Below are 26,545 nucleotides of genomic sequence, written 5' to 3'. Positions count from 1 at the left end.
TTCTTTAGTCAGGGGTCCCAATTGATCTGCAATGGCTTTATAATGATTGGGATTCCAGGAAATATAATTTACAGGGTGCTTCTGGGCAGGGTGTGAGAAGGTTGGGGTAGGGTGGTAAGCTGCAGTACCGCTGTCCAAGCTCTGCTCACGACCTGAGTTCGATCCCAATGGAAGTTGGTTTCAAGTAGCCGTCTCAAGGTTGACTCAGTCTTCCATCCTTCCGAGGTCAGTCAGATGAGTACCCAGCTTGCTGGGGGTAAAGTGTAGACAACTGGGGAAAGTGATGGCAAACCACCCTGTAAACACAGTCTGCCTAGTAAACATCGTGGTGTGATATCACCCCTTGGGTCAGTAATGACCCGGTGCTTGCATGGGGGACTACCTTTACCTGCTGGGTAGGGGGTAAGAAGGCTGGGGTAACCAAGGCAGGAGTGCGAGATGTGTGGAGACTTGAGCCCCTGGGGCTATAATGGCTACTCTCTGGTGGCCTTCTGCACTTATTTCAGATCCTACTTCCTCCTCTTGGGGAGTAGAAGGAATTGCTAGTGAAGGCTCTGGGGAGCATAGAGGCATGGGATCTGGGTTGGGGAAGATTGGCTCCATACGCACTGCAGCTACCAAGTCCTCATGGCATTTTAATGGCTTCCTCTAATTCCTGTATTTTTGCATTACAGGATGTATAATTAACTCTATCATGGGGAGGCTTTTTGGCTTGGTCATTCCCAACTGCTGTTAGTTCCTTCAGTTGGACATGCTAGGGATTTAATTTCAGATCTCCTGCTTGCAAAGTAGGCGCACTATACCCCTAAGTCTCGGTGTTCTTCCTCGTCACAAGGAACCAAGCTTCTCTCTTGGCTAAGCTTTTCGGTCAGTTCTGAGATGTCACCACCTGTGGAATAGAGCTTGAATTTTTCTACAGTGCTGAGTTCAGTGTCTGTTGTAGTAATTTCTTTTCTGATCCATGTACAGCAGGACTGAAGTGGACATGGTCTTAACCACAGGAAGGAAATGGTTTGTTTAGATCTCGTTCAAGGTCTAATCTTCAAATTATCTTTTCTTTTCCCCTCAGTGGATGAATACATCGCCATTGCTAAAGAGAAGCACGGCTACAACATGGAGCAGGTAACAAAACAATATGGGGTTTAAACATATTAATCATATAGGTATATGATTTCTATACTCCCAGTCTCTCTCTTTTTAGTATTTGTGTGGTTGGGGAGAGAAGGTTCTCATATAGCCTCTTTGGGCTTGGTTAAGTTTTGTATGTTTGCTGGTCTTGGACTGTAACAATAAAGATTGATTGGGCTTTGTTAAGTCACCATGGGGTGACATATCACACAACAAAAATGGCTAGTGAATGGTATTTGTGAGGAGTTACATTATCTCTCCAGAAAAATTGAGCTAATAATGTAGATGTTATGAATAAATTAATGATCCCTAAGACTGACCAGCTTGCTGGGGGTAAAGGGAAGATGACTGGGGAAGGCACTGGCAAACCACCCCATAAGCTAAGTCTGCCTAGGAAACATTGGGATGTGACGTCACCCCATGGGTCAGGAATGACCTGGTGCTTGCACAGGGGACCTTTACCTTTTTAAGACTGAATAAGGCAAAGTCACAGACTACCAGTAGAATAATGGCCTAAAACTAACTCCCAGATCTAGGCCCAAACAGGCAAGCTTTGTAGTTTTACTAAGTGGCCAACAAAGGCATGTGCTACTAATACTACCTCTGGCAACTTGTTACTAAACCTTGAGAACGTGGCAGTTTCTCTCCTCCTCATAGCTGAGAGAGTGCCTGAGTAGTATCTGAGATACTTGGGTTCATATTCCCATTCTGCCCCAGAAGCTCATTGAGTGATCATTTATAAAATGTATACCCCACCTTTCTGCCCTCATGGCCACCAAGGCCAGATTATTTTAGTCCAGGGGTCGGCAAACTCATTAGTCAAAAGAGCCAAATATCAACAGTACAACGATTGAGATTTCTTTTGAGAGCCAAATTTCTTAAACTTAAACTAAATAGGTAGGTACACTATTAACTTAATAAACTTTAATTAAAGTTTTAAGTCTTAATTAAACTATAGGTACACAGAATAAAACTTGATATCATACTTAATAATGATCTTTTTAATTGATAAAAATCAAATTGTAAGTCCCTGCCATTTCCCCCTCCCCGTCCGGAGTCCTCGTCTGGAGGCCTGGTCTACAGCCATAAAAGCCTATTGGTAGACCTGGCCTCCGGCTGAGTCCCATTGGGAGGCCAGGTTTACCCATTGGCTTTCTTGGCAGTAGACCTGGCCTCCGGAGGCCCATAGAAGCCAATTGGTAGACCTGGCCTCTGAAGGGGGACTTTTTCCCCTCCTCGGAGTCCAGGTCTACCGACAAGAAAGCCAGTGGGTAGACATGGCCTCTGAGGAGGGAAAAAAGTAAGTGAGGCATCCATAAAATTAAATCATGACAATGACTGACAAACACTGTACATTTTCCCCATCTGCATTCTCAGAACTCTGCAGGGGGGCTTATTGTTGAGTTGTGCATCTGAGTGGCAAATCCAGTGCAAAACCTGCCATTCATAAATGGCCAATAACCCCCATGCAGAGTTTTGAGAATCTGGAGGCGGAAAATGTGCATCTGAGTGGCAAATCCAAGACCTCCTCCTCCTCGCCGCCGCCTGGGCTCCTTCCTACCTTCCCTCAAGACCCAACCCAGGACTGCCCCGGGCGGACACTGACAGGCCCCGTGCCCCACTTACCTCTGAGCCTGGGGAACAGGCGGCGCAGCGCGGCGTGAGGACGGCGTGGACGTAGCCAAGCCACGATGCTGGGCCGAGCAGGGAGGGGCGACCGACGGGGGCCCCGACAAGAGGGCGGGCCGGAAAGGCATTCTCCCGGCCAGCATGCCGGGGCTGAGAGGCGAGGCCAGGAGCGACCCGGGGCAGGGCAACGCCCCAGCGGGCCGGTGCGCAGACGCCGACGGCTCCAGCACCAGGCGGCCCTTACAACAAGGGAGAGGGGAGCCAAAGCGGGGCGGCCTAGAGGAGACCCCGGGTGGAGGTAGCTCTCGGGCCCGGACGGACACCAGACAGCCCCCCGACCAGACCACCTGCCGGAGAGGAAAGGGGCGGGGCTGGAAACCGGGAGGGCCCTTGGAAGTTCGGGGAAGGTGGAAGGGGCGGGAAGCGCTTCAAACCCCCGCCGGCCAGCTGGGTGGGACTGGAAAGAGCCACACTCAAGGGCTCAAAGAGCCACATGCAGCTTGGGAGCCACGCTTTTGCGACCCGTGACCTAGAAACTTCAGGAGATTTCAGTCAAAAAGGGTACAGCCACATGCTTTTCCGAGTCTCCTCAGTTGAATGGAAAGTACCATATATGCCTGTGACAGGAACAGCGCCTCAGGTAATTCTTGGTTTCTTTGTGTTTCTTATATGCCCGATTCCCAATTCTATATAAGCAGGATGCTTTTGGAGAAGCGCAAAACTTGACACTAACGGCTGGTTGGAACAATAGAGGCTTAACACTTGAAAATGATGAAAGTAGAAGATGGCATTATTTAAGCTTTCATTTTTCAACGGCTCTGTGAAGCACACCCCTTCTGGGAGGATTGAAGAACTGCCTTTATGTCTAAAGATTTTCTTGCACTGAGTCATGTTTAAGGGAATTCCAAAAAGGAAAACTCCCTAGATGTTAAGCAATGAGAGCATAATGACTTGTAGAACAGTGGGAGTGATGCGCTCATTCACAGACGCGGAGCGGCAGTAGGTTTTGAAGTAAAAACTTTGTGCCAAGAAAAGGGTGTGTTTTTTTTTTTGCATAGCAAAGTGGGAATGGGGGAGGAGGGAAACCCCAGTGCCAAGTTAGCAGTCTCAGTTTGAATGGTGAGAGAAACCTGGAATGGGCAGTAGTTGGGAGGATAGTCTTTACAGGTTTGCAGAATCAGGTCTGACTTTCTCCTGGCACGGGAGTATGCTGTGTGATATTTTTAGCCGGGGGATTGGGGACGATAATTTCACTTGTCACTTGAGAAATGCAATTTTGCCAGCTTTACTTCAAGCGTAAGGGAGCCGGGCTCTTTTGACGCATCTAGAGTGGAAGGAAGAAGATAATGATTATATAGCGTTAGGGATTTACTGGTGTGATGCCATCCCTCTGCACATTTTTTGTGGGCATCACCGCTCAAAAGTAGTGTGGTTGAACTTGCCTGGCCTTTCCATGTCTACGCCTCACTTGGTGCTTGTGTGGACACAGCACTAACCTTCAGCTCTGAGGATTTTTGGCAGTGTTAACTGCTTTTCCACAAGTTCTTAAGAGGGTTTTCTGCGTTGTCAGGGGCTGCCCAATCATTTTGAAGCAGAGGGGAATATAAGCACTGATTGTGATCAAGGGCAGATGCTGGATCTACTTTTTGGCCCTGAGTAAGGAGTATGGTAATCTGCTATTTGGTGGAATTGAGACTGGAGCATTGACATAAATCAAATTACTAGCTTTTAATGAGACAGAGCCAGCTTGGTGTAGTGGTTAAGAGTGGCAGACTCTAATCTGGAGAACTGGGTTCTATTCCCCACTCCTCCACATGAAGCCTGCTTGGTGATCTTGGGCAAGTCACAGTTCTCTCAGAACTCTCTCATCTCATGCAGAGGCAGGCAATAGCAAACCATCTCTGAATGTCTCTTGCCTTGAAAACCCTATGGGGGTCCCCATAAGTTAGCTGTGACTTGACCACCCACACACACTAGGGTTGCCAACCTCCAGGTACTAGCTGGAGATCTCCTGCTATTACAACTGATCTCCAGCCAATAGAGATCACCTGGAGAAAATGGCCGCTTTGGCAATTGGCCTCTATGGCATTAAAGTCCCTCTCCTCCCCAAACCCTCCCCTCCTCAGGCTCCATCCCAAAAATCTCCTGCCAGTGGCAAAGAGGGACCTGGTAACCCTAATACACACACAGCTTTTAAAGGCATGTTTGAACGTATCTACTTCTTTTCACAGGGATGGTAGACTGCTTTGGTCAGTCCACCTTCATAGACGTATAGAACTGGTAGAGTATCAAAATGCTCAAGGGATTGTTTCACTTTTGCTTTCAGGGCTGGGTTTGGGGTTCAGCAGCCTCTGAAAAAAAGGCTGTATTTGAACTGTACATTACTGCATCAAGGTCGTGGGGGCTCCTGTAAAATGATTACGCCAGAATCTAATAGTATTTAATTGCACCACCTCACTATTTGAGGCATTCCAGTGTTGATTCTGTCAGTGACAGAATGAGGGGTTCACTGTGGCAACTGATAAAATTGCTTCCCAGAGTCTTCTCTCTTCTTCTCATTGACACCCCTCCGCACTTCTGAATAGTTTTGTGACACTTTTTGAATCTGAGATCCAAGCCACTGGAAGGTGGGCCATCTGTAGCATGTTGTAATGCTGCTCTTCCATTATTTGCTAATTACATTACAGATATTAGTTGTGCCTGTAGTGTTGGTAAAAATCAGTTACCAAAATTGCTGGGATCATTTTAGCTTGCTAATTGTGGCTGATGTTTCACCACTTGGAAATTGGATCCTTGACTGTCTTGGTGGACCACTGCAACAAGAACTTAAGAGGGTCATTGGTGTTAAGAGATGGAGTGATGTACCATATTTTTTAAATCTTCCTTAGAGAATGATAATCCGGGTGACTTCCTTCCTGTCTATAACCTGTTCCTTGGCGAAGTTGAGTATGTGGTGGCAGCGCAACTTTGGGCAGTTTTCCATGATGCATCGTTCTTTGACCCTTTTCAATCTATCTTCAGACCAAACTACAGGACAGAGTCCAGTTTTAGTCATTCTGGAGAATGACCCAAAGTCTGAAGATCAGTAAAGGGACTTCTTTTCTACCTATTTTGTTAAATCATTCAGCACCTTTTGATACCAAGAAGTCAACGATTCATTCCATCTGGATTGTTCAGAATACCTGGTCATAAAATCATAGAGTTGGAAGGGACCACCAGGGTCATCTAGTCCAACCTCCTGCACAATGCAGGAATTTCACAACTACCTCCCACACACACACCCAGTGTCCCTTATTCCATGCCCAGAAGATGGCCAGGATGCCATCCCTCCCATGATCTTAAGGGTGGTCCTCCAATGATTTGTTTTGGTTATTTGGCCTGTGGAATGTAGTTGGAGATGCTGAGTCACCCCTTCAGGAATTCTTGTATGGAGTACCACAGAGGCCAGCGCTGTCACCATAATACCTATATGAAGTTGGTGCTCATCCATAGCACTGAGATTGGCCTGACCAATGATAGCTCAGGTGAGGAATGTTCCTGAATCTAGCCTTGCATTTTGAAAGCCATTACTGGGAGTGTCTGTTCATTTACACCTAGTGTGTAGGTTCTCATCCCTTCTTGATTTCTCTAACCTTGCTGTACTAATCCAGTCCTCTGTAGCTTTCAGGGTTGACTAATGTAGTTCTATGTGGGGTGGCCCATGAAAAAGTATTGGAAGCTTCCACCGGTGCAGAATGCAGCTGTTCTTCTATTTGGTATTAGCAGTGTCTATGAGATGTCCTACTCCACAAAATTTGCACTGTTTGTCAGTCTACTACTTGCAGGTTGATTTCCGGGTGGTGGCTTTGAACTTTAAAGCCCTTTCTAGAGTGCAATCCACATCCCTGAAGGTCTGTTTCTCCCTGTACAAGTCCATGTGCTGTTTCTGTCAGGTACTTGTGATGTCAGGAAGAACCTGTGCTGTTCAGTGTGTGCTTTCACACTCTGCAAGTTTCCCTGAAACTTTCCCTGAAAGTCCGACAATTATTCATTGCCTTTCTGTGACGGATGCAAAATTTCTTTTCCAACAGTCATTTACTGTCTGGTTGCTTTTAATGAGCTTTGTTTGATCTTATAGGTGTACTGAATTACATATTAGGTGTTGGTGACTCCTATGGAGTGTCTTATGTGTCTTCGTAAACTTCCTTGGAAAGGTGGCATATACATTTTTAAATGCAAATTTGTGCCTCTTCTTCCAGTGCATGCATATATTTATTTACGTTACTTATTATCTGCCTTTCTCACTGAGGTTCAAGGCAGATTACGTAGTGTAAGTAGAGAGCCAGCATAGTGTAGTGGTTAAGAGCGGTGGACTCTAATCTGGAGAACCGGGTTTGATTCCCCACTCCTCCTCATGAGCGGTGGAGGTTAATCTGGTGAACCGGGTTTGATTCCCCACTCCTCCACATGAGCGGTGGACTCTAATCTGGAGAACCGGGTTTGATTCCCCACTCCTCCTCATGAGAGGTGGAGGCTAATCTGGTGAACCGGGTTTGATTCCTCACTCCTCCTCATGAGCGGTGGACTCTAATCTGGAGAACCGGGTTTGATTCCCCACTCCTCCACATGAGTGGCGAACTCTCTCAGCCCCTCTTACCTCACAAGGTGTCTGTTGTGGGGAGAGGAAGGGAAGGTGGTTGTAAACTGGTTTGAGATTCCTTAAAGACACAGAAAATTGGTGTATAAAAACTACCTCTTCTTCCTCTTCTCCTCCTTCTCAACAGAATGGGATATCCAATAAACTGTGCAATGAGGATTGGATTGCAAGGAGCTGAAAAAAAGCTAGAGCATTTAAATATGACACATTAAATGGTGTAGAAATCAAATAGTAGGAACATATTTATGGCAACAGACAGTAGACAGTGTTACAGTCCACAGACCCTATCCCTTTACTAAAGCATGTTTAATGATTCATGTGAGTGTTCTACTCAGATTGGATTCCCCACTCCTCCACATGCAGCCTTCTGGGTGACTTTGGGCTAATCACAGTCCTCTCTGAATTCTCTCAACCTCACCTACCTCACAAGGTGCCTGTTGTGGAAGGGGGGGAGGGAAGGAATTTGTAAACTGATTTGAGACTCCTTTTGGTAGCAAGAAGCAGGGTATAAAATCAACTCTTCTTCATACAAGCAGTGTTGTGTAGGAAAGAGGGATCAATACTGTAGTTTTCCTGGAGCCTCTGGTGGTGGACCATTATTGTATTCTTTCTTTTCAGCTGGAGGAGCTGTAGTCCAGCCGAATGGTTCCTTTCAAACAAGTACATGGAGTAGAGGTCAACGTTGTGTTAATGGATCACTTGCATGCTCTTTGTGACAGTTACTGAAGCTATTTTTTTTAGTAAGAATGCAATGAGGTATATATCTCCATAGAGCACATGTGCATCAGAGAGTGTCTGCCATGAATTCATCCACTAAGACCTTCTCGAGGCAACCTTAGCCTAGACTTGAGAGCAGAAGGATGCCCTCTTCAAACATGAAAGCTATCAGCATTGTTACCTTCACATGAACACATGAAGATGCCTTATACTGAATCAGACCCTTGGTCCATCAAAGTCAGTATTGTCTACTCAGACCGGCAGCGGCTCTCCAGGGTCTCAGGAAGAGGTCTTTCACATCACCTACTTGCCTAGTCCCTTTAACTGGAGATGCCAGGGATTGAACCTGGGACTTTCTGCATGCGAAGCAGACGCTGTACCACTGAGCCACAGCCCCTCCCCTTCTTTTCATTGCAGTCCTCATTTTTCTTTACATCGATTGTAGTCTCATTTCACCCTTCTCTCCTGCAGGCCCTGGGGATGCTCTTCTGGCATAAGCATAACATTGAGAAGTCTCTGGCCGACCTGCCTAACTTTACCCCTTTCCCGGACGAATGGACGGTTGAAGACAAGGTCTTGTTTGAACAGGCTTTCAGTTTCCATGGGAAAACGTTCCACCGAATTCAACAGATGGTAAGGAATCCTGGAGGCCACAGTTACACATGTCGGGTGTGGGAATCCTGGCATAAAAGCAAGAGGGGCCCATGCGAGACTGGATTCTTCCGTGGTTTGGCCAATTTGTTTAGAAAGGCATGGAAATCCAATTCCCCCCATCCTGTTGTAGATTTCCAGTTTGAACCCATGAAGCTGCTTTACTGAGTCAAAGCATTGGTTTATCAAGGTCAGAGTTGTTTGTGCAGACTGGGGGTAGCTCTTCAGGGTCTCAGGCAGAGGTCTTTCAGGTCACCTACCACCTGATGCTTTTAGTTAGAGATGCTGGGGATGGAGGGAACCTAAGGGTTGAGCTGAAAACTAAAAATCTTTTAAAAGTATTATATTTATTAGGTGTACACAATAAAATGGATAAAAGCACTGGGCCTGGACTACAGGCCATGTTTAAAACCACCAGTATAAATTATTACAAAATTAATCAGCACTATTGATGATATGTAAAATATAAGTGACCACTAGACCATACGCGTTTTGGCCTCTTGGGGCCTTCCTCAGTGGTCAAATTATACAAAACATTATTATTCAAAAACATATCCGGAAATGCACTGTACAAGGTATTTTATCTGAAATTTGTATACCTTATATCCTGTGTGGCTAGATGTGAATTAATAACACCTATCATAGGTCTTTCAGTATTTTAATTTGCTCACACAAGTAACTGGTGTGAAAAAAAATTATGTCTCCAGACGTGTTGTAACATCACTAAGTGAAAAAATCTATTAGGCCTATGATGTAGCCTGTAGTCCAGGCCCAGTGTTTTTGTCCATTTGTGTACACCTAATACATATAATACTTTTAAAGAATTTTTAGTTTTCAGCTCAATCCTTAGGTTCCCTGAATTTTTTTGTTATTTCCCCCCCCCCTTTTTTTGGGTTGTCATGCTGGGGATGGAACCTAGAACCTTCTGGATGCCAAGCAGATGCTCTGTCACTGAGCCATGGCCCTTCCCCACGCAGTTCTTGCAGTCCTGCTGACCTATTATAATTGTGTGCCATCAAGCTGCAACTGATTCATGGCGACCCCCAGGACCAGGGGTTTTTCAGGGCAAGAGATCAGCAGAAGTGGTTTGCCATTGTCTTCCTCTGCATAGCAATCCCACTTTTCCTTGGTAATCTCCCATCCATGTACCAAGTTCTGATGAGAGAAGGCCAGTCAGGGTTATTCAAGCCGCTGACCTGCAGGGGCACAACTTTGGGGGGGGGTGCAGAAAGCTGCAGTGAGAGGGAGAGGCAGAGAAGTTGCCTTCCTCTAGCGCACTGGTTCCCAACCAGGGGTCCGTGGACCCCCAGGGGTCCGCGAGAACTAAATTAAGGTCTGCAAAACAAAGTTATAAACCCATAATAAATTAATATTTTCAATTAAAAGTTCTCTATTATAAAAATATATATATTCAAATATTATTCTAAGTTTAATGTTTAACTAACAGTTATTGATTATTTTCAAATTCTCGGAATTTTTATTTTGAACCTTGGGGTCCCTGCACCAAACAAAAAAAGTCCTAGTGGTCCCTGGTCAAAAAAATGTTGGGAACCACTGCTAGCGTGATTCTGCTTGCCTTGCTTAGGATCTAAGCCAGAGGTTCCCAAACGTTTTGGGCCACTGCCTCCTTGGTTCCACAAACTCAACCTCAGCGCCCCCTACCCTATCCTATAAAAAGCATTATTTAAAATAGGGGTTTGCATGACTCACTAAAGAAGATAATAACAATAAAATTTCAAAACAGTAACAATTAATTGCACATTTGTTAAAAATCCAATTAGAACTTTTTAGCTGAAATGTATTCAACAGAATTGATGAACTTGATCCAGTGGTACCAGCTCTTCAAAGTCTGGAAAAAAATTCTGAGAGTTTCCACCAAATTTGCCAGCATGGTGCCATAGCTTGATCTATTGTAAATTAGTGAACAACACAGTTTAAGGGGTCCACCTCTAGTGCCCCCCTGCTGCCCCCTTGCCTCTTAGTGCCCCCCTAGGTAATACCATTGCCCCCACTGATCTAAGCCATAATAATTTGGTATTGGCTGTGTGAGGGAGCACTCTAATGCAAGCCACTGACTTTGCCCATGATCTCCATCCACTTGCTTTTTTTCTCAGGTGCTTTTCATAAGAGCAGAAGCTTTCTTAATATTTATATCCACCAGAGACTGGGGGTCACTGTAAAAGCTGTGTGTGGTTAATTAGCGGAAGCAACAGCTGTAACTAATTTGGGTTTGCTAGAGCTTCTGGCATGCTCTGCTGTCTTAAGTCGCTCCCTTTCCATTCTTCCCAGCTGTTCTCAGTTCTGCGCACCTGACTTTTTAAAAGTGAGGAACTAGGATCATAGAATCATCAAGTTGGAAGGGACCACCAGGGTCATCTAGTCCAACCCCCTGCACAATGCAGGACATGCTCAACTACCTCCCCTTCCCATACCCCCAGTGACCCCTACTCTATTGCCAGAAAATGGCCAAGGTGCCCTCCCTCTCGTAATCTGCCTAAGGTAATAGAATCAGCATTGCTGACAGGTGGCCATCTCGCCTCTGCTTAAAAACCTCCAGGAAAGGAACGTTTACCACCTTCTGAGGAAGGCTGTTCCACTGAGGAACCGCTCTAACTGTTAATCTTTATTTCCACTCAACTAGATGTGCTGCTGGATGAGGGGCTGTTGCCAAAATTAAAAATTCCTGCCCTGTGTTGAATTCTTCCTTCTCTCTTCCCTCCCCCCACCTTTCCCCATAAAGTTTAGGCTGACATCTGTATTGATTATCTGCCCGTGGCAGCCAATGATATAGAGCACAGTTGGGTGAAAAAATGATTGTCACAGCATGGGGTAGACCTGCCTAAGTGTTTTCTCTACGGTAGCCACTGCTGAGCTGTGTCTTAATCCTATCCAACTTTTGCCTTTTCGCTACAAGTAAACGTTGATTTGTATTTTGAAGAGGAAGAAATTTTAAGAGCTGAAGTATACCGTACCAGAATTTCCTGATGATGCCTTCAAGTACTCATCAAGTGGAACTTTCTGGCAGGCAGAAGGTTGCAGAGAAGTCTGGATTTTGGAGTGGGGGGCGTGGCTCAGAGCATCTGCTTTGCAATCTTATGGTCCCAGGTTCACTCACTGGCATCTCCAGTTCGAAGGATCAAGTAGTAGGTAATCCGAAAGACCTCAGAGCCAATTCCAGGCAGAGTAGACAAAGAGTGACCTTGGTAGACTAATGATCTGACTCCGCATGTGGCATCTTTATCCGTACATGTGGGATTTAAAGGTGCCCTTGTTTTGCATTTGTGAACCTTTGACTCTGAAATGTGCGTGCTTCTCGGCCAGATGATTTCTTGGCATATTTAGAGATTGGAACAAGATGGGAAGCTGGAATCTCCTGTGCGCTCCATTGATTTGCAGCCAATAGTGAAAGAAATTGGGTAGACCGTTCCAAAGATGTCAGCATGGTTAGGGTTTCTCATAAAGTTTGTCAGAAGAAATGGCTTTCCTAATCCTCCTCAGAAGTTCACTCTTCTGACAGTTGGAAGCCTACCATGAGGATATCTGTGGTATCTACCTGTCACTTCAGATAATTCCTGTAGTGCTCCATCAATGCTAAATAATGTAGGAAAAAAGACTCGGCTCCCTGCCTTGAGGAGTCTACAATCTAGATATTGACACTGAGGAACGTATGATAGGAATGGGGATAACAAAAGAAGAATGGAAGAAAATTTGCTTAGGCATCATTTCAGTTGGGGTTGAGAACTTAAGACAGGGGAAGGCAGACTTCTTTACAGTAAGAGTTGTTCGACGGTGGAATCAGCTACCTAGGGAGGTGTTGAGCTCCACCTCACTGGCAGTATTTAAACAGAGGCTGGACAAGCACTTGCCAGGGAAGCTCTAGGCTGATCCTGCATTAAGCAGGGGGTTGGACTAGATGGCCTGTATGGCCCCTTCCAACTGTAAGATTCTATGATTGTTTGGCCTGAGTAGACTCCCCCCACCCCAATTCAACATTACCTGTGTCCTGGGAGGGGTAGCGATATGAGGATTGCACATGGCAAGAGATGTTGACTGTTTGGTTGTATATATCATGATGCATGCCGGTGTAATGGATGGGGAAATTATGCATGTTATTGAAATAGAAGGGGGAAAAACACTTTTTGAGCAAGATTCCAAGGGAACATGAGGGCACATGAGAGTGGAAGGGTTTACACACACATTTTCACAGAAGGTCCATGCTTCTAATTGTTATTTTAACAATTGCAACTTTACAGGAGGGGGCACCCCCCGCTCCAGTGTCCTACTGGCTTCCAGCCTGCCCTTCTGAGTCCCAGATGATACTTGAGCCTATCCCAGCTCAACTACACCCCTCCTTTGGAAGTGTAGGAAGGGCACTGCCATGTGGAGCGAAATAAATTGGGACACCGCTGTCTGATACGCACGGCGGCAGTTGCCCACCTCTGGTTTAGCCGAATTTCTCTTGCTGCTCTTAGTAAGAGGCGCGCCAAACCTGCTTTCGTTGCACATCAGTGCAAACCCAATACCCTGGCTTTATGAGATTGACTTTGTTCCTTGCCCCCATTACTGCTAGAGTGGCATAGTGAGCAGATTGTCAAGCTGGTGTCAGTGAGGCTCGAGTTCAAATCCCCATTCTGTTACAAAGCTCAGTGAATGACCTTGGCCAGCTTAAATGGCCTTACAGGGTTGGTGTAAGGGTAAACTGGAGAGGGGGGGATGGGCCCTGGCTTCCTTGGAGGAAAGCATGATGTAAAGAGGCACATATAGTCTGATGTTCGTACCTCCTTGATTTACATTCGCGTCTTGCGAAAATCAATCCAGCATGGATTTCCTGAGCAACAAAGAATAAACTGCTCTGCATAACCAGTTAAAATCTAGCCATAAAACCTGATAATTAGAGCAGCCCTTATCCTTCAAAATTAAGCATGCATTTCAGTGTGTGTGTTTGTGGAGGGGGGGGGAGGATAACAATGACACACACTTAGTAGTTACCCAAACACAAGAAATTGCTTTTTTTAAGGCCAAAAAAATAGCACAACATGTAGTGTAAGCTTCTTCAGTCCTTCTGAAGGCTTCATCAGACTGGATATTTGAAAAAACAAACCCCCAAATGTATGTGTGTTGGGGGGGGGGGAACAAATCTTCTAGGCCATGACCTTAAGACCTCTTCCTCTGCATCCTGCTTAAGATGATTTGCTTACTTTTCTGGACCCAAGATATGAATAGCTGGTATCAAACTGTACCTCTGGCTTACTGGGAAGAAGAAATGGAAGCCATCCCACTGAGAACATAACAAGTAGGGTTGCCGGGTCTCCCCGACCACCGGCGGGGGGTGGAGGCGTAGGGATGCCAGATGCGGGTTAGGAAACTCCTAGAGATTTGGGGGTGGAACATGGGGAGGACAGGGACCTTAGTGGGGTACAATGCCACAGAGTTAATCCTCCAAAGCATCCATTTTCTCCAGGAGAACCGATCTCCATAGTCTGGAGATGGGCTGTAATTCCAGGAGTTCCCGAGGTCCACCTGTAGGCTGACATCCATAATAGCAACCAATAGTTGATAAATGCTGAGATGGGGTTAGAGAGGCCAGGGTTGCCTGTCTTACCCTATATCCATTTTTGCAAGTTTGCGAAATGGGAATCTGTATTCATAACAGGGAGGAGGCTTTTGTGCAGAAGAACATAGTTTGCAAAATTCAAATATGTTTCAGGCTGTAAGCGCTCTTTTTCATTTTTTAAACGACAACAACAACAAAGAAGCGAAAACAGAGAGACAGCTCCTTAATTGCAAATTGCGCTTTCTGAAGCAGGCTTGACTAGAAGCAAAAGCAGAACAATTGATAATGTAATTAGTAGTTAAGTAAGTGAGAATGCAGCCTAACTAAAGCAGTGTGGTGTTGAGAGCAAAGGAAACATGAAAGCGGGGGGGAAAAGGTGCTTCATTGTGAAATGGGAGGTTGGCCATTGAAGGCCAAGGGAAAGGAAACAAATGCAAAAGCTGGAAGCTGTGTCCAGCATTTCAGAAGTGTTGTCTTTTGAATCATGCTTCCTGTTTTGTGGCTGAAGTCACTGGCTGTTGGCACGAAAGCCACACCGTTTCTGAAAAGGCATCCAAGATGGCAATTAATCTGTACCCAGTTTCTGGAATGGCGCCAAGTTGTGGCACTGCTGGGCATTTGCGTGTTTGGCACTGAGAAGCCAGCGTGGTGTCGTGGCTAAGAGCGGTTGTTTGGAGCGGTGGACTCTCATCTGGAGAACCGGGTTTGATTCCCCACTGCGCCACATGAGCGGCAGACACTAATCTGGTGAACTGGGTTGGTTTCCCCACTCCTGCACATGAAACCAGCTGGGTGACCTTGGGATAGTCACACACTCTCAGCCCCACCTACCTCACAGGGTGCCTGTTGTGGGGAGGGGAAGGGAAGGTGATTGCAAGCCGGTTTGATTCTTCCTTAAGTGGTAGAGAAAGTCGGCATATAAAAACCAACTCTCCTCCTCATTCTGAGATCAGGCATAAACAGAATTGCAGACCATTCCAGACTGTATCTGACTTGTGCCTCTGAGGATAACATAGGGTTGCCAGCTCTGGATTGGCGGTGGGGTTTGGGGAGGAGGAGGCACCTCAGCAGAATATTAACGCCATAGAGTCCACCCTCCAAAGCAGCCATGTTCTCCAGGGGAACTGATCTCTGTCATCTGGCCATTACTTTGAATTCCAGGAGATCTCTGGGCCCCACTTGGAGGTTGGCAATGCTAGGGAAACACACTGCTACAATGTGTTGACAGGCAGCATCTGCTCACCATGGGATTGTGGCCCTTTCCCAGACAGGCGTCGCTCTCTGGTTCAAAACTGGAACGCGCAAGGGTCTCAGTGGCTCCAATCTTCTGTGTTTCTCAGCTTCCAGACAAGTCGATAGCAAGCTTGGTGAAGTTCTACTACTCCTGGAAAAAAACACGAAGTAAAACGAGCGTCATGGACCGTCACGCTCGGAAACAGAAAAGAGAGCGAGAGGAAAGGTAAGCGTGTAAGCGGGACTTTACGAGGTTAAGAATGTGGAGATTAGGGCCCGCTTAATTTTTCTGTTGTGCAGATAAATATTTATTTTCATTTGTAGCCTGCCTTTCTCAACCGGCTTGACCCCTATACCGGCGTCTGTGCCACTTGCGCCGTGCAAACTGGCATGGATGCGGGTGCAGGGCAACTTATGCTGGCGCTGGGGCGCTGTGCAGCAGTGCGAGCCTCCTGCACCCACGCTGCCTTCCCGGTGGCGTATGTCCAGCACTCATGCCAGCATCCTGGGGGGGGGGGGCATTCCCGGGGCATTCCCTGAGAAGGAGCTGCCTTTAGGCAGCTTTCTAACCCCTTTCGGGCTGGGAAGGAGCCATTTTGGCCAGGGGAAGGCAGGGTATAAAACAAAATAATAACAATAATAAAAATTGAGGCATAGCCCCATGCAACTCTGTGGGGAGTTCCATGGGTTTTTCTCCAAAAATACTTTCTAATTTATTTTTTTGGCTTGCTGAGCTGGCAGCAAGCCGCTGTGGAGGTGGTGCGGCTGTACCACCTCTGCCCACCGTCTATCTGCCCCCCTTCTTCAGGAATGGGCTGTTAGAGTCTATAAAAGATCATACTTTTGAGTAAATATCACATTACAGTCATCAGGCAGTTTTTTTTTTTCAGGTGAAGGCCTACCATGTACAGTGGATTGGAAATGTTTTGGTCTTTTTGGAAGGGGTCAGCTCCCCAGCTCTGTATTGCTTATTCTATGGACAGGCAACCAGAAAGCAAAAGATAGCTCCCAATGGAAAGCAGGCTCAGAAGTGGTTGCAACCACTGGTTTTGCAGTCTGTTTGTGCTTCCCTTATTCTGTGGGGCCAGGGGTTCGTTTCCTTAGGTCTGGTCCCTGGAAAGGTTCTTTGAAGATATATTTGAGTCTAGATTTTGCATTAATTCACCGTTCTTGCAATGCAGGAATATTGATTTGAAATAGTCTGAGAGGCTGTTGCTATGGAGATGGTGATTCCACTGCTATAATTCGGGAAGGGGGCCCGGCTGGCACATGTTAGTTTTGTGTTAATTTTGCCAGCTTTGCAGTCGTTTCACCAGTAACACCGAAACTGCAGGTCTAGAACATGTTGGGTTTAATAATTGTGAGCTTTGCCTATAAAATGCGCGTGCAAATTTGGAAGGGTGTGCATGCATATGTATTAAATATATCATCAAAATAAGCTCATGATCTCTGGACGCTGAGATCCTTTACAGCTGGTGCTTCCTTTTTAAAAAATAGTTTCTGCAGACAAGCAATGTCTGAATATACAGATACGATAAAAGCAGACCTGGTGCCCTTAAGGGGTACAGTCTGCAGAGCCTGCTTATGGTAATTGGAGTAGAGATCTGTATGGCTCAGGCAGCTGCAGATCCTTATTTAATAAGTGACTTTGCAGGGTGTTGGATTGACACTTTGCTGTCTTTAACATGATCGCCTCAAAACTGTCACAGCCAAGCCTGAGCGGGTTTTGTTAGGTCTCTTTTTTTCTTTCTTTTTAAAGAGTGTTTCACATGCTTCACTGTTAGTGTTGGGAGGTGGGGAAGGACGCAATGTCGAATGTGTGCATAGTTTTTATTGCTCGTGTTTGTGCTGTTTGTGGGTTTTATGGTACCGTTTTACTTGAGCGGGTCCAGAGATGGATTTATGCACAAGCTTAAGTAAGCTACAGTTTAGGGCTGCAGGTTATAAGGAGCCTCTGAATTAAAAAAAAATACTAAATTGCCTCTTCCTTTTTTTTGTAATGCTGTGGTGATGTTGGAAAGTGCCATCAAATCCCAGCTGACCTATGGCGACCCCGTAGGGTTTTCAAGGCAAGAAGCTCTCGGAGGTGGTTTGCCATTGCCTGCCTCTGTGTGGGCTGAGAGAGTTCAGAGAGAACTGTGCCTGGCCCAAGACCACTCAGCAGGCTTCATGTGGAGGGGAGGGGAATCGAACCCAGTTCTCCAGATTAAAGTTTGCCGCTCCGTAGCCACTACACCAGGTTGTGGGGGCTCTTAAATTGGAGATGGCTTAGGACCATGGCAGGTCTCAACCCAGACCGGCGCAGGTCCCTGAAGAAAGAAACATTTGCTTAATTTAATAAATCATTGTATGAGGGTTTTATTCCCAATCATCATGCATCTTGAAGCAAAGGATGTTTGTTTCCCAAACAGGTGTACTGGGAAATAAGTTGGCCTTCTAGGTGCTTTTTCCAGATGTTGTTGCCAACCCCCAGGCAGGGCCTGTAGATCTCCCGGAATTACGGCTGGTCTCCAGACAACGGAAACCAGTTCCCCTGGAGAAAATGGCTGCTTTGGAGGGCTCTATGGAAACGTCGGGATGTGATGTCACCCCATGGGTCAGAAATGACCTGGTACTTGCACAGGGGACCTTTACCTACCTTTATGGCATTATACCTCGCTAAGTTCCCACCCTGCCCTCTCTAGACTCCACCCCCCCCATCTCCAGGAATTTCCCAACATAGAGTTGGCAACCCTGCCACTTACATCAGGTGCGCCTCCTTCAGATACCAGATCTTGAAATGGGAGAGGTGTGGTTCAAACCGAATTGCAATAAGGATTTGTGGAACGAAACTAAGCACTCCCCCCCCCAGCACAAACTTCCAGCCCCCTTTTTTATGACCAATCTGGATGGAGGAGAGAGAAGATTTAACGTTTCAGCCTCTGCTCAGGTTTCGACTCCCCCACACTGTTACCATTTTAAAGGGGGAAATCTTCCTTTAAAATGCTGTCTTTCTTTAAAATGCTAACAAAAATATGGGGGAGCCTGGTTATGAATCAAGGAGGGAAACCAAGGAGGGAAAAGGAAGGATGTCATCTCTCCCTTTTCCATGTAGCTGCATTCAGAATTGTGGCTGTACATTCAATTCGCCCTTTATAGACTGGTAGACTGCCCTGAACTGGATGGCCTAGGCTAGCCTGATCTCATCAAATCTCAGAAGCTGAGCCTGGTCGGCCCATGTTAGTAGTTGGATGAGTAGGGTTGCCAACCACCAGGTACCAGCTGGAGATCTCCTGCTATTACAACTGATCTCCAGCTGATAGAAATCAGTTCCCCTGGAGAAGATGGCAGCTTTGGCAATTGGACTCTATGGCATTGAAGTCCCTTCCCTACCCAACCCCACCCTCCTCAGGCTCCGTCCCAAAAACCTCCCGTCAGTGGCCAAGAGGGACCTGGCAACCCCATGGATAGGAGATCACCAAGGAATACCAGACTCGCCATGCAGAGGAAGGCAATGGCAAACAACCACCTCTGTTAAGTCTCTTGCCTCGAGAACCCTACTGGTTTGCCATTAAGTTGTCTGCAACTTGACAGCACTTTACACACAAATGGTAGAAATCCATTGCCTTCGTCATGTCTGATTGGTCCTCATCCTAGGTGCATTCTATTCTGCCGTTTCCTATGGGTTCCCCAATGATAGGCTTTTTGCTGCAGTTTATTATAATCTCACATGCGTGTCTATGCCAGTTGTACGTAGACTACTGCCTTGTCCTCAAATGTGGTGATCTACATATGGGTTGCTTGTTGTTTCGCACCTCAATTAATTTTCCTTGCAGGGCCAAAAATAAATAAATTCAAAAAGGAGTCTATGATGCCTGGCTTTTCATAAGAGGCAAAGATATGCAAACACTGACTCTAGATGCAAAAACCGAGCATCTTTTTTTTAAAAAAGCAGTTGCATATCCTTACTGCTCATTTGTAAAGTAACACATTAGTTAAGCTTGCCTGGGAACCAGTTCACTCTGCAAAATAAGCTGCACACGTTATTAAGTTATTTTCACCTTAATTTGTGTAAACTGGAGTTGGAAAGTAAATAATATTCTGCAATGAACAGATGCAGACTCAGGCCTCTCTGGAAGGAATTCTAAACAAGATTAGGGGAAAATAACATTGGTTTCTGTCACCCCGGCTTCTGCAGTATGTTTTTAATTTCATGGATTGTTGGGGAAAGTGTACTGTTCTTTTCCATTGGATCTGAAGCCTACATGTATATTAAAAGCCAATCCAATAAATATATGTACTCTCATAACGCTTCTTATGCAGCGCAAGCCATTTCAGCCACATCCGGTACAGTAGTTCAGAGCTGTAGATGGGATGGGAATGTTAATTTGAACTCTGGCCTAATATTCCGTTGGAAATGAGTGGAGCGCAAGAACTCAAATTAGCTTGCTGGATTGAAGCCTTGGTCCTTCTGTGGAGAATTCAGTCTACCTGCCGGTGTCCTACATAGTGCTCTAGGTGGATCCACAAGTCAGCAGTAGCCAGGCCTTCTTATTGGTTTGGTAGTCGAGGAATGCTGTTTCTAAAAATGGAAACAGCATTTCTTGCTGTCAGGCTGTGATAGATATGGAGGACCCAGAAAAAAAAAGCCGTGAAATACCATTTTTTGTTATAGTAGAAAAGAGAAAGAATCTAGAAGCACCTTAAAGACCAACAAAATTTCTGGTAGGGTATGAGCTTTTGTGAGTCATAGAGAGAGCCAGTGTGTTGTAGCTGTGGTTTGGAGCAGTAGACTATGATCTGGAGAACCAGGTGGACTCTGATATGGAGAACCGGGTTTGATTCCCCACTCCTCCACATGAGCGGCGGAGGCTAATCTGGTGAACTGGATTTGTTTCTTACACATGAAGCCAGCTGGGTAACCTTGGGCTAGTCACACTCTCTCAGCCCCACCTACCTCACAGGGTGTCTGTTGTGGGGAGGGGAAGGGCAGGTGATTGTAAGCCGGTTTGATTCTTCTTTAAGTGGTAGAGAAAGTCAGCATATAAAAACCAACTCTTTTTGTTCTGCTTCTACTTCTTCAGAACTCTTTCTCTTTTCTACTGGTGCAGACATGGCTACCCATCGTGATCTATTTTTTATTATATTGAACCACGAAATGACACAAAACGGTGTTCAAGCTTTTGAGGTTAGAGGCAGTCACTTCCAGGGATTAGATTAGCTACTTTGGTTGGTTAAAGGGCTTCCTTCATTTTGTACTTTTAAAAAGATACTTAAGAACTTAATTCCTCAATAGGGAAGGGAGGGTAGCATAGGGTTGGGCAAAATTTGCCCAGAAAACTAGCATATCACAGAAAGTGTAAGATCGTGTTGGTGCTTAAATCCTGGGGGTAAAGGCATAAGACGAAGGATTCTTAGTTTCTGAAAGACAGCCATTGTGTGAGCTGCCCTACAAGATTCAGAATCTGTTCAAGATACATCTTTCTGTTTTTTATCCCCGTTTTGTTTCGTTTTGTTCAAACTGTATGTTTAAATTTATAAACTGCTTAAATTTAAATTTGGTCATTTCTGTAATTCACATGGGCGAAAAACAGGGTAATTAACTGATGACATGAATGAAATGAATAGGGAGCCCAGGGAACGAAATCAAGCCTGTTCCAATTTTTCCCTCTTCCAATCTCCTTTGCACCTACATTTTTCTCACCATGACTTATACTGGTGACTGGCTCTCGTCTCAGTGTTTCTTTGATGCTGCAGAAGAAAGAGGCCAATAGACACATGCTGGATAAATAGGCTGCCCTCTCCCACAGTTACCTTTAATAATGTTTGGTGGGATCCTGAGCAGCCTGTGGAACATGATTTCCCCCCCTCCTGCTGAAGCGCACTGAGCCCCTGAAATTCTGCTTTATGGGGAATCCCTTAGAAACAGTGAGGGGGGAGAAACTGGGTGGTCCACATTGAGAGGAGGAATCATTACGATGATAGATTACCACTGTAGGGCCCAAACCTTTGCATTAGACCACTGCCGAGTAGCTTCTGCAACCCATAGTAATCGATCCAAGCAAAGACCTAGTAAAAGATCCAAGATCTATTCTTCAAGTTTTTTGTTAAAAGGACAAAGCTGTTATTTCATAGGACTTTTGTCTGTGGCTGATGGCTTCATCTCTGGTGCTTTTCCTAGTCCGTGTTCTGTTTCTCAGACAGAACCAAATTTGGTAACATGCTGGTGGGGGGACTAGCTTGCAATGTTTTTCATCATTCATACGTAGCTGTTATGAAAGAAAAGACTGACAATTGTAAAGATGGCACACTTTTTCAGTTTTCACCCTAAGGGGCACCTCCAACCCGCCAGATGCCACTAGGAAGCTCTCGTGATGGAGATCAGCCATCTACTGTTGTTAAAATTCCTCACATCGAGTAATAAGGTATACTGCTTGTGAGTGTGGAGGCTCCATTGTTGGCTGTCATGCCTCAGGGCGAACTACGTACATATCACGAACACAGGCTGGGAATACCATTATCCCAGCAGTTTTCATCTTGGAAAGGAACTTTGCCTGTGTGGCCGCTATCGCAAATGGCAACAATAGGTTAATGTAAAATTCCTTAGTCCATAATGTATAAAACACCACTGTATTTTATAATGGGCTTTGTTTTAATGTGATGAGATAGATATTTCAATATGTTGAGTTAAAAAAACCCTACAAACTAATTTTTTACATGTTTCAACATCCGTAATTGTTTGATCACAATTGGACTTAATTTCAATTTGATACCCATTATTAATATTGATGGAATGTATTTTGCCCAGCCAAGAAATGAAACAGAAAATAAAACAAAATAAACCAAACCACAGATTGCTGAATATATGCTTGGATGTGCCTGGTGGATATAATCCATCACCGTGGTTCTTTCCTGAGGGGAAGGAAGTGGGAGAATCCATTGGGGTTTTAATAGGAAAATGTGATTTGGTTGCCATGCAGATTTAAAAACCAATTGGACTTGGGGCTGGCTGACTTTATCTGAAGCACATGCATGTGCTGTAGCTTGTACCAAAGCTTTTAAGCAAAGTAAGCTTTTTGTGAGGTATCCTTCTCCAAGGTATGGACAGATGGCAGAGAGTTCAGCTAACTTGGATGGGAAGGATTGCGGTGGTGAAGATGATGATATTACCTAGAATATTGTTTCTATTCCAAAATTTGCCAATTATTAAGGGCACAAAAAAATTTCAGAGGTGGAAGAAAGATCTAGTGAAATTTATTTGGGCAGGTAAGAAACATAGAATTGCATATAGAAATTTGATTGATGCAAAAGAAAGAGGAGGTGTAGCATTACTGGATTTAAGGTTTTATTGTGAAGCAGCTGGATTTACCTGGCTGAAAGATTGGATCAAACTAGAGAACCACAAAATGTTAGAATTAGAAGGGACCAATTTGAGATTTGATTGGCATGCTTACTTATGGTACAATAAAGAAAGGGTACAAGATTTCAATCGACATATAATAAAGTCCAATTTGCTAGATATATGGAAGAGATATAAGAGAGGGGTGGAGTTTAAAACTTTATGGTTACGCCCTCTGGAGGCGGTATCAAGACAGAAATCAAATAGTGATAGTGAAATAAGATAATATAGAGAATATTTGGTTAAAGAAGCAGATCAATGGAAGTTAAAAAGAAGGGAAGAACTAGGTATCAATGACTGGTTTAAATATCGTCAACTTTACGCCCTATATATAAAAAATAAACAAGCTGGATTCTCTAATAGAAGTTCAGAATTAGAAAACATACCAGATAAGAGAAATAAAGGTTTAATTTCTAGATTGTACAAATATATTTAGAGTACAATCTAGAAGACAACAGAATAAAACCTGTAATGATTTCTTGGGCTAAAGACCTGGGGAGAAATATAGAATTAGAGAGGTGGGAACAACTTTGGATAAAAGAATTCAAATTTACAATTGCAGGAAGTATACGAGAAAATATGTATAAAATGTTCTATAGAAGTTATAATACCTGTGATAGTAGCAAGAATAGATAAGTCAAAAGGAGGAGAGTGCTGGAGATGTAAAGAACAAAGGGGTACATTCTTTCATGTTTGGTGGACATGTCAGATTGTACAAAACTTTTGAAAGAGTGTAGTAAGGGAGACAAATAAAATATTAAATATGAAAGTTAAAAAGTCCCCAAAAATGTGTTTACTGGAACTATTCAAAGCAGAAGTAAAACAAGAGGAGAAAGAAATTTGTCAATAGCGGGGGTTACCACACTTTGTATTCCCAGCGATGTATTAAGAGTTTGAAAATGTTATAAAAAACATCGCTTTAAAAGGGTTTTTGGATACCACGGCTTATAAATGGTTGGAAGACGTCTTCACAGCTAAAGGGGCCAAACAAAGTGCGAACAGTATTTTTTATAACGTTTTCAAACTCTTAATACATCGGTGGGAATACATAGAAAGTGCGAACAGTATTTTTTATAACATTTTCAAACTCTTAATACATTGCTGGGAATACAAGTGCGGTAACCCCGAGCGTTATGCAGCAGCGAGATTAACAATAGCTAAATCTTGGAAGAGAGATAAAGATTTATCTAAGACAGACTGGAGAGAAAAAATTATTGATTATATAGATAAAGGTCCCGTGTGCAAGCACCGGGTCATTCCTGACCCATGGGGTGACGTCACATCCCGTTTTCTAGGCAGACTTTGTTTGCGGGGTGGTTTGCCAGCGCCTCCCCCAGTCATCTTCCCTTTACCCCCAGCGAGCTGGGTACTCATTTCACCGACCTCGGAAGGATGGAAGGATGAGTCAACCTTGAGCCGGCCACCTGAAACCAACTTCCATTGGGATCGAACTCAGGTCGTGCGCAGAGCTTTTGACTGCAGTACTGCAGCTTAACGCTCTGCGCCACGGGGCTCCTATATTGATTATACACAGATGGCCAAATTGACTAATGGGATGCAAGGTAAAAGTAATGATGATTTTGAAAATAAATGGAAATTGGCATTTGTATATATACAGAGAAAGACAAAGATAGACTTCAAAATAGCAGCAAAGGGAGTATATTGTGTAAAAGACAACATAGGTAAACAAAGATAGACGAAGAAAGCCAGAAAGTACATCACGGAAGTCACACAGGGGTGAAGGAGGGGGAGACACATGGGTAAGGAAAAGGGAACTTTATTTTCTTTCTTTTTTCCCCCTTCTTTTTTTTTGGGGGGGGGGGTCTTGATTTGATTGATATGGTTGTTTGTTTTTGTTGTGTTTGTAGTTATTATTCTGTAAATATTGGGGGGGGATCCAAGCTATGGTAAACAGAAATTCACTAACAACAATGGTATCATCCTAACGTACAAAAGTCTTGCTAAGTTTGGAGGAGGAGGAGGTTGTCTTTAGTCAACCTAGTCTGGATTTCTGTTCCCCACATAGGCCGGCCCAGGTGCCCATGACGCCTACAAATTGAGGCCCAGAAGCCAAAGCCCTCCCCTCTGTTCCTGTTGACTCTCATTGTATGCAGAAGCATACTCCCTCATAAGGTGGAGGTTGGCATTGAGCCATCTACTAGTATCTAGAACAATTGTATCAATATATCATCTTTATTTAGCCATCAGTGCTACAGTGTTATTTACTTCTTCAGTATTATAGCACAAGGTTTGCTTTGAGTTCTAACCTCCAGGTACTAGGCTGGAGATCTCCTGCTATTACAACTGATCTCTAGCCGATAGAGATCAGTTCACCTGGAGAAAATGACCACTTTGGCAACTGGTACTGAAATCCCTCCCCTCCCCAAACCCTGCCCTCCTCAGGCTCCACCCCAAAAACCTCCCGCTGGTGGCAAAGAGGGACCTGGCAACCCTACATGGAGTCCACCTTCCAAAGCAGCCATTTTCTCCAGGTGAACTGATCTCTGTCGGCTGGAGACCAGTTGTAATAGCAGGAGATCTCCAGCTAGTACTTGGCGGATGGCAACCCCATCCTGTGGTGAGTTCCACAAGTTAATTGCACATTGCATGAAGGACTTCCTTTTGTCTGTTTTGCTTCTCAGCGTTGTTTGGTGCCCTGAGTGCTAGTGTGGGGTTGGGGAGAGAGAATGTTCTTACAGTGCTTTCTCCATACTTTGTGGTTTGGTGCCTTTGTGATACCTATTGAGAAAAGGACAACAAAGGCATAGAAGGAGGTCTTCTAAAAAAAATGAAAGGTGATCTGATCCCTTTAATTATTGGTATCAATCTTGCTATTTTATACTTAATCTTTATGGAATTGTGTCCTCAAATTGGAGATCAATAGTTTCTAATTTTTTTAAAAAAAACTATTTCCTTTAAATGTACTGTGTTAAATGTTTGTGATTTCCCTTTACTTTTGTACCGGTGTCTGTCATAATGTGTGTGTGTGTGTGTGGGGGGGAAACTGACTGAAAAGCTATCTGTGTGTATGGGTTTTATGGTACATGCTTCAAAGATATATACAAAATTATGAACAAATAATATGGCATTGCCTTCCTCTTTATTTTCTAGTGAGGATGAAATGGAAGAAGCAAATGGAACTAACCCTATAGATATTGAGGTTGAACAAAACAAGGAGAGCAAAAAAGAGGTATTTTCCCAAAGAATGTTATATAATGTATTAAGAATATACTATCAACTTGTATAAATAATTATTGGTTTTCTTAATGCTTTATTTAGCTGTTGTATGTAAGGATTTGGTTCCCATTACACATTCCTGCCTGTTAGCTAAAGAACTCAGGGTGGTATAAATGGTTTCCTCCTTCCCCGTTTTAGCCTCACAACAACCTTGCCAGCATGGTATAGTGGTTAAGAGCAGTGGTTTGGAGAGGAGGACTCTGATCTGGAGAACCGGGTTTGATTCCCCACTCCTCATGAGTGGCAGACGCTAATCTGGTGAACTGGATTTGTTTCCCCACTCCTCCACATGAAGCTAGTTGGGTGACCTTGGGCTAGTCACACTCTCTCAGCTCCACCTACTTCACAGGGTGTCTTTTTGTGGGGAGGGGAAGGGAAGGTG

General features: G+C 44.6%; 1 protein-coding gene and 1 non-coding gene across 2 annotated transcripts in view; one reads left to right on the top strand and one right to left on the bottom strand.

Moving 5' to 3' along the window:
* RCOR1 (REST corepressor 1) overlaps positions 1–26,545 on the top strand; it is a 167,437-nt gene that overhangs the window by 113,739 nt on the left and 27,153 nt on the right. The window contains exons 4-7 of the mRNA XM_056851418.1: positions 1,070–1,122; positions 8,582–8,743; positions 15,656–15,774; positions 26,038–26,116. Of these exons, the coding sequence (XP_056707396.1) occupies positions 1,070–1,122; positions 8,582–8,743; positions 15,656–15,774; positions 26,038–26,116 (413 nt within the window). The remainder of the gene's footprint in view (positions 1–1,069; positions 1,123–8,581; positions 8,744–15,655; positions 15,775–26,037; positions 26,117–26,545) is intronic.
* Positions 8,436–8,507, bottom strand: TRNAA-CGC (transfer RNA alanine (anticodon CGC)). The gene has a single exon. It is a non-coding gene; the product is annotated as a tRNA-Ala (tRNA).

This window comes from Euleptes europaea, chromosome 6 (genome assembly GCF_029931775.1).
Source record: "Euleptes europaea isolate rEulEur1 chromosome 6, rEulEur1.hap1, whole genome shotgun sequence".
Lineage (NCBI taxonomy): Eukaryota > Metazoa > Chordata > Lepidosauria > Squamata > Sphaerodactylidae > Euleptes > Euleptes europaea.
The sequence above is the reverse complement of the archived record's forward strand: the minus strand, read 5'-3'. Positions and strand labels throughout refer to the sequence as shown.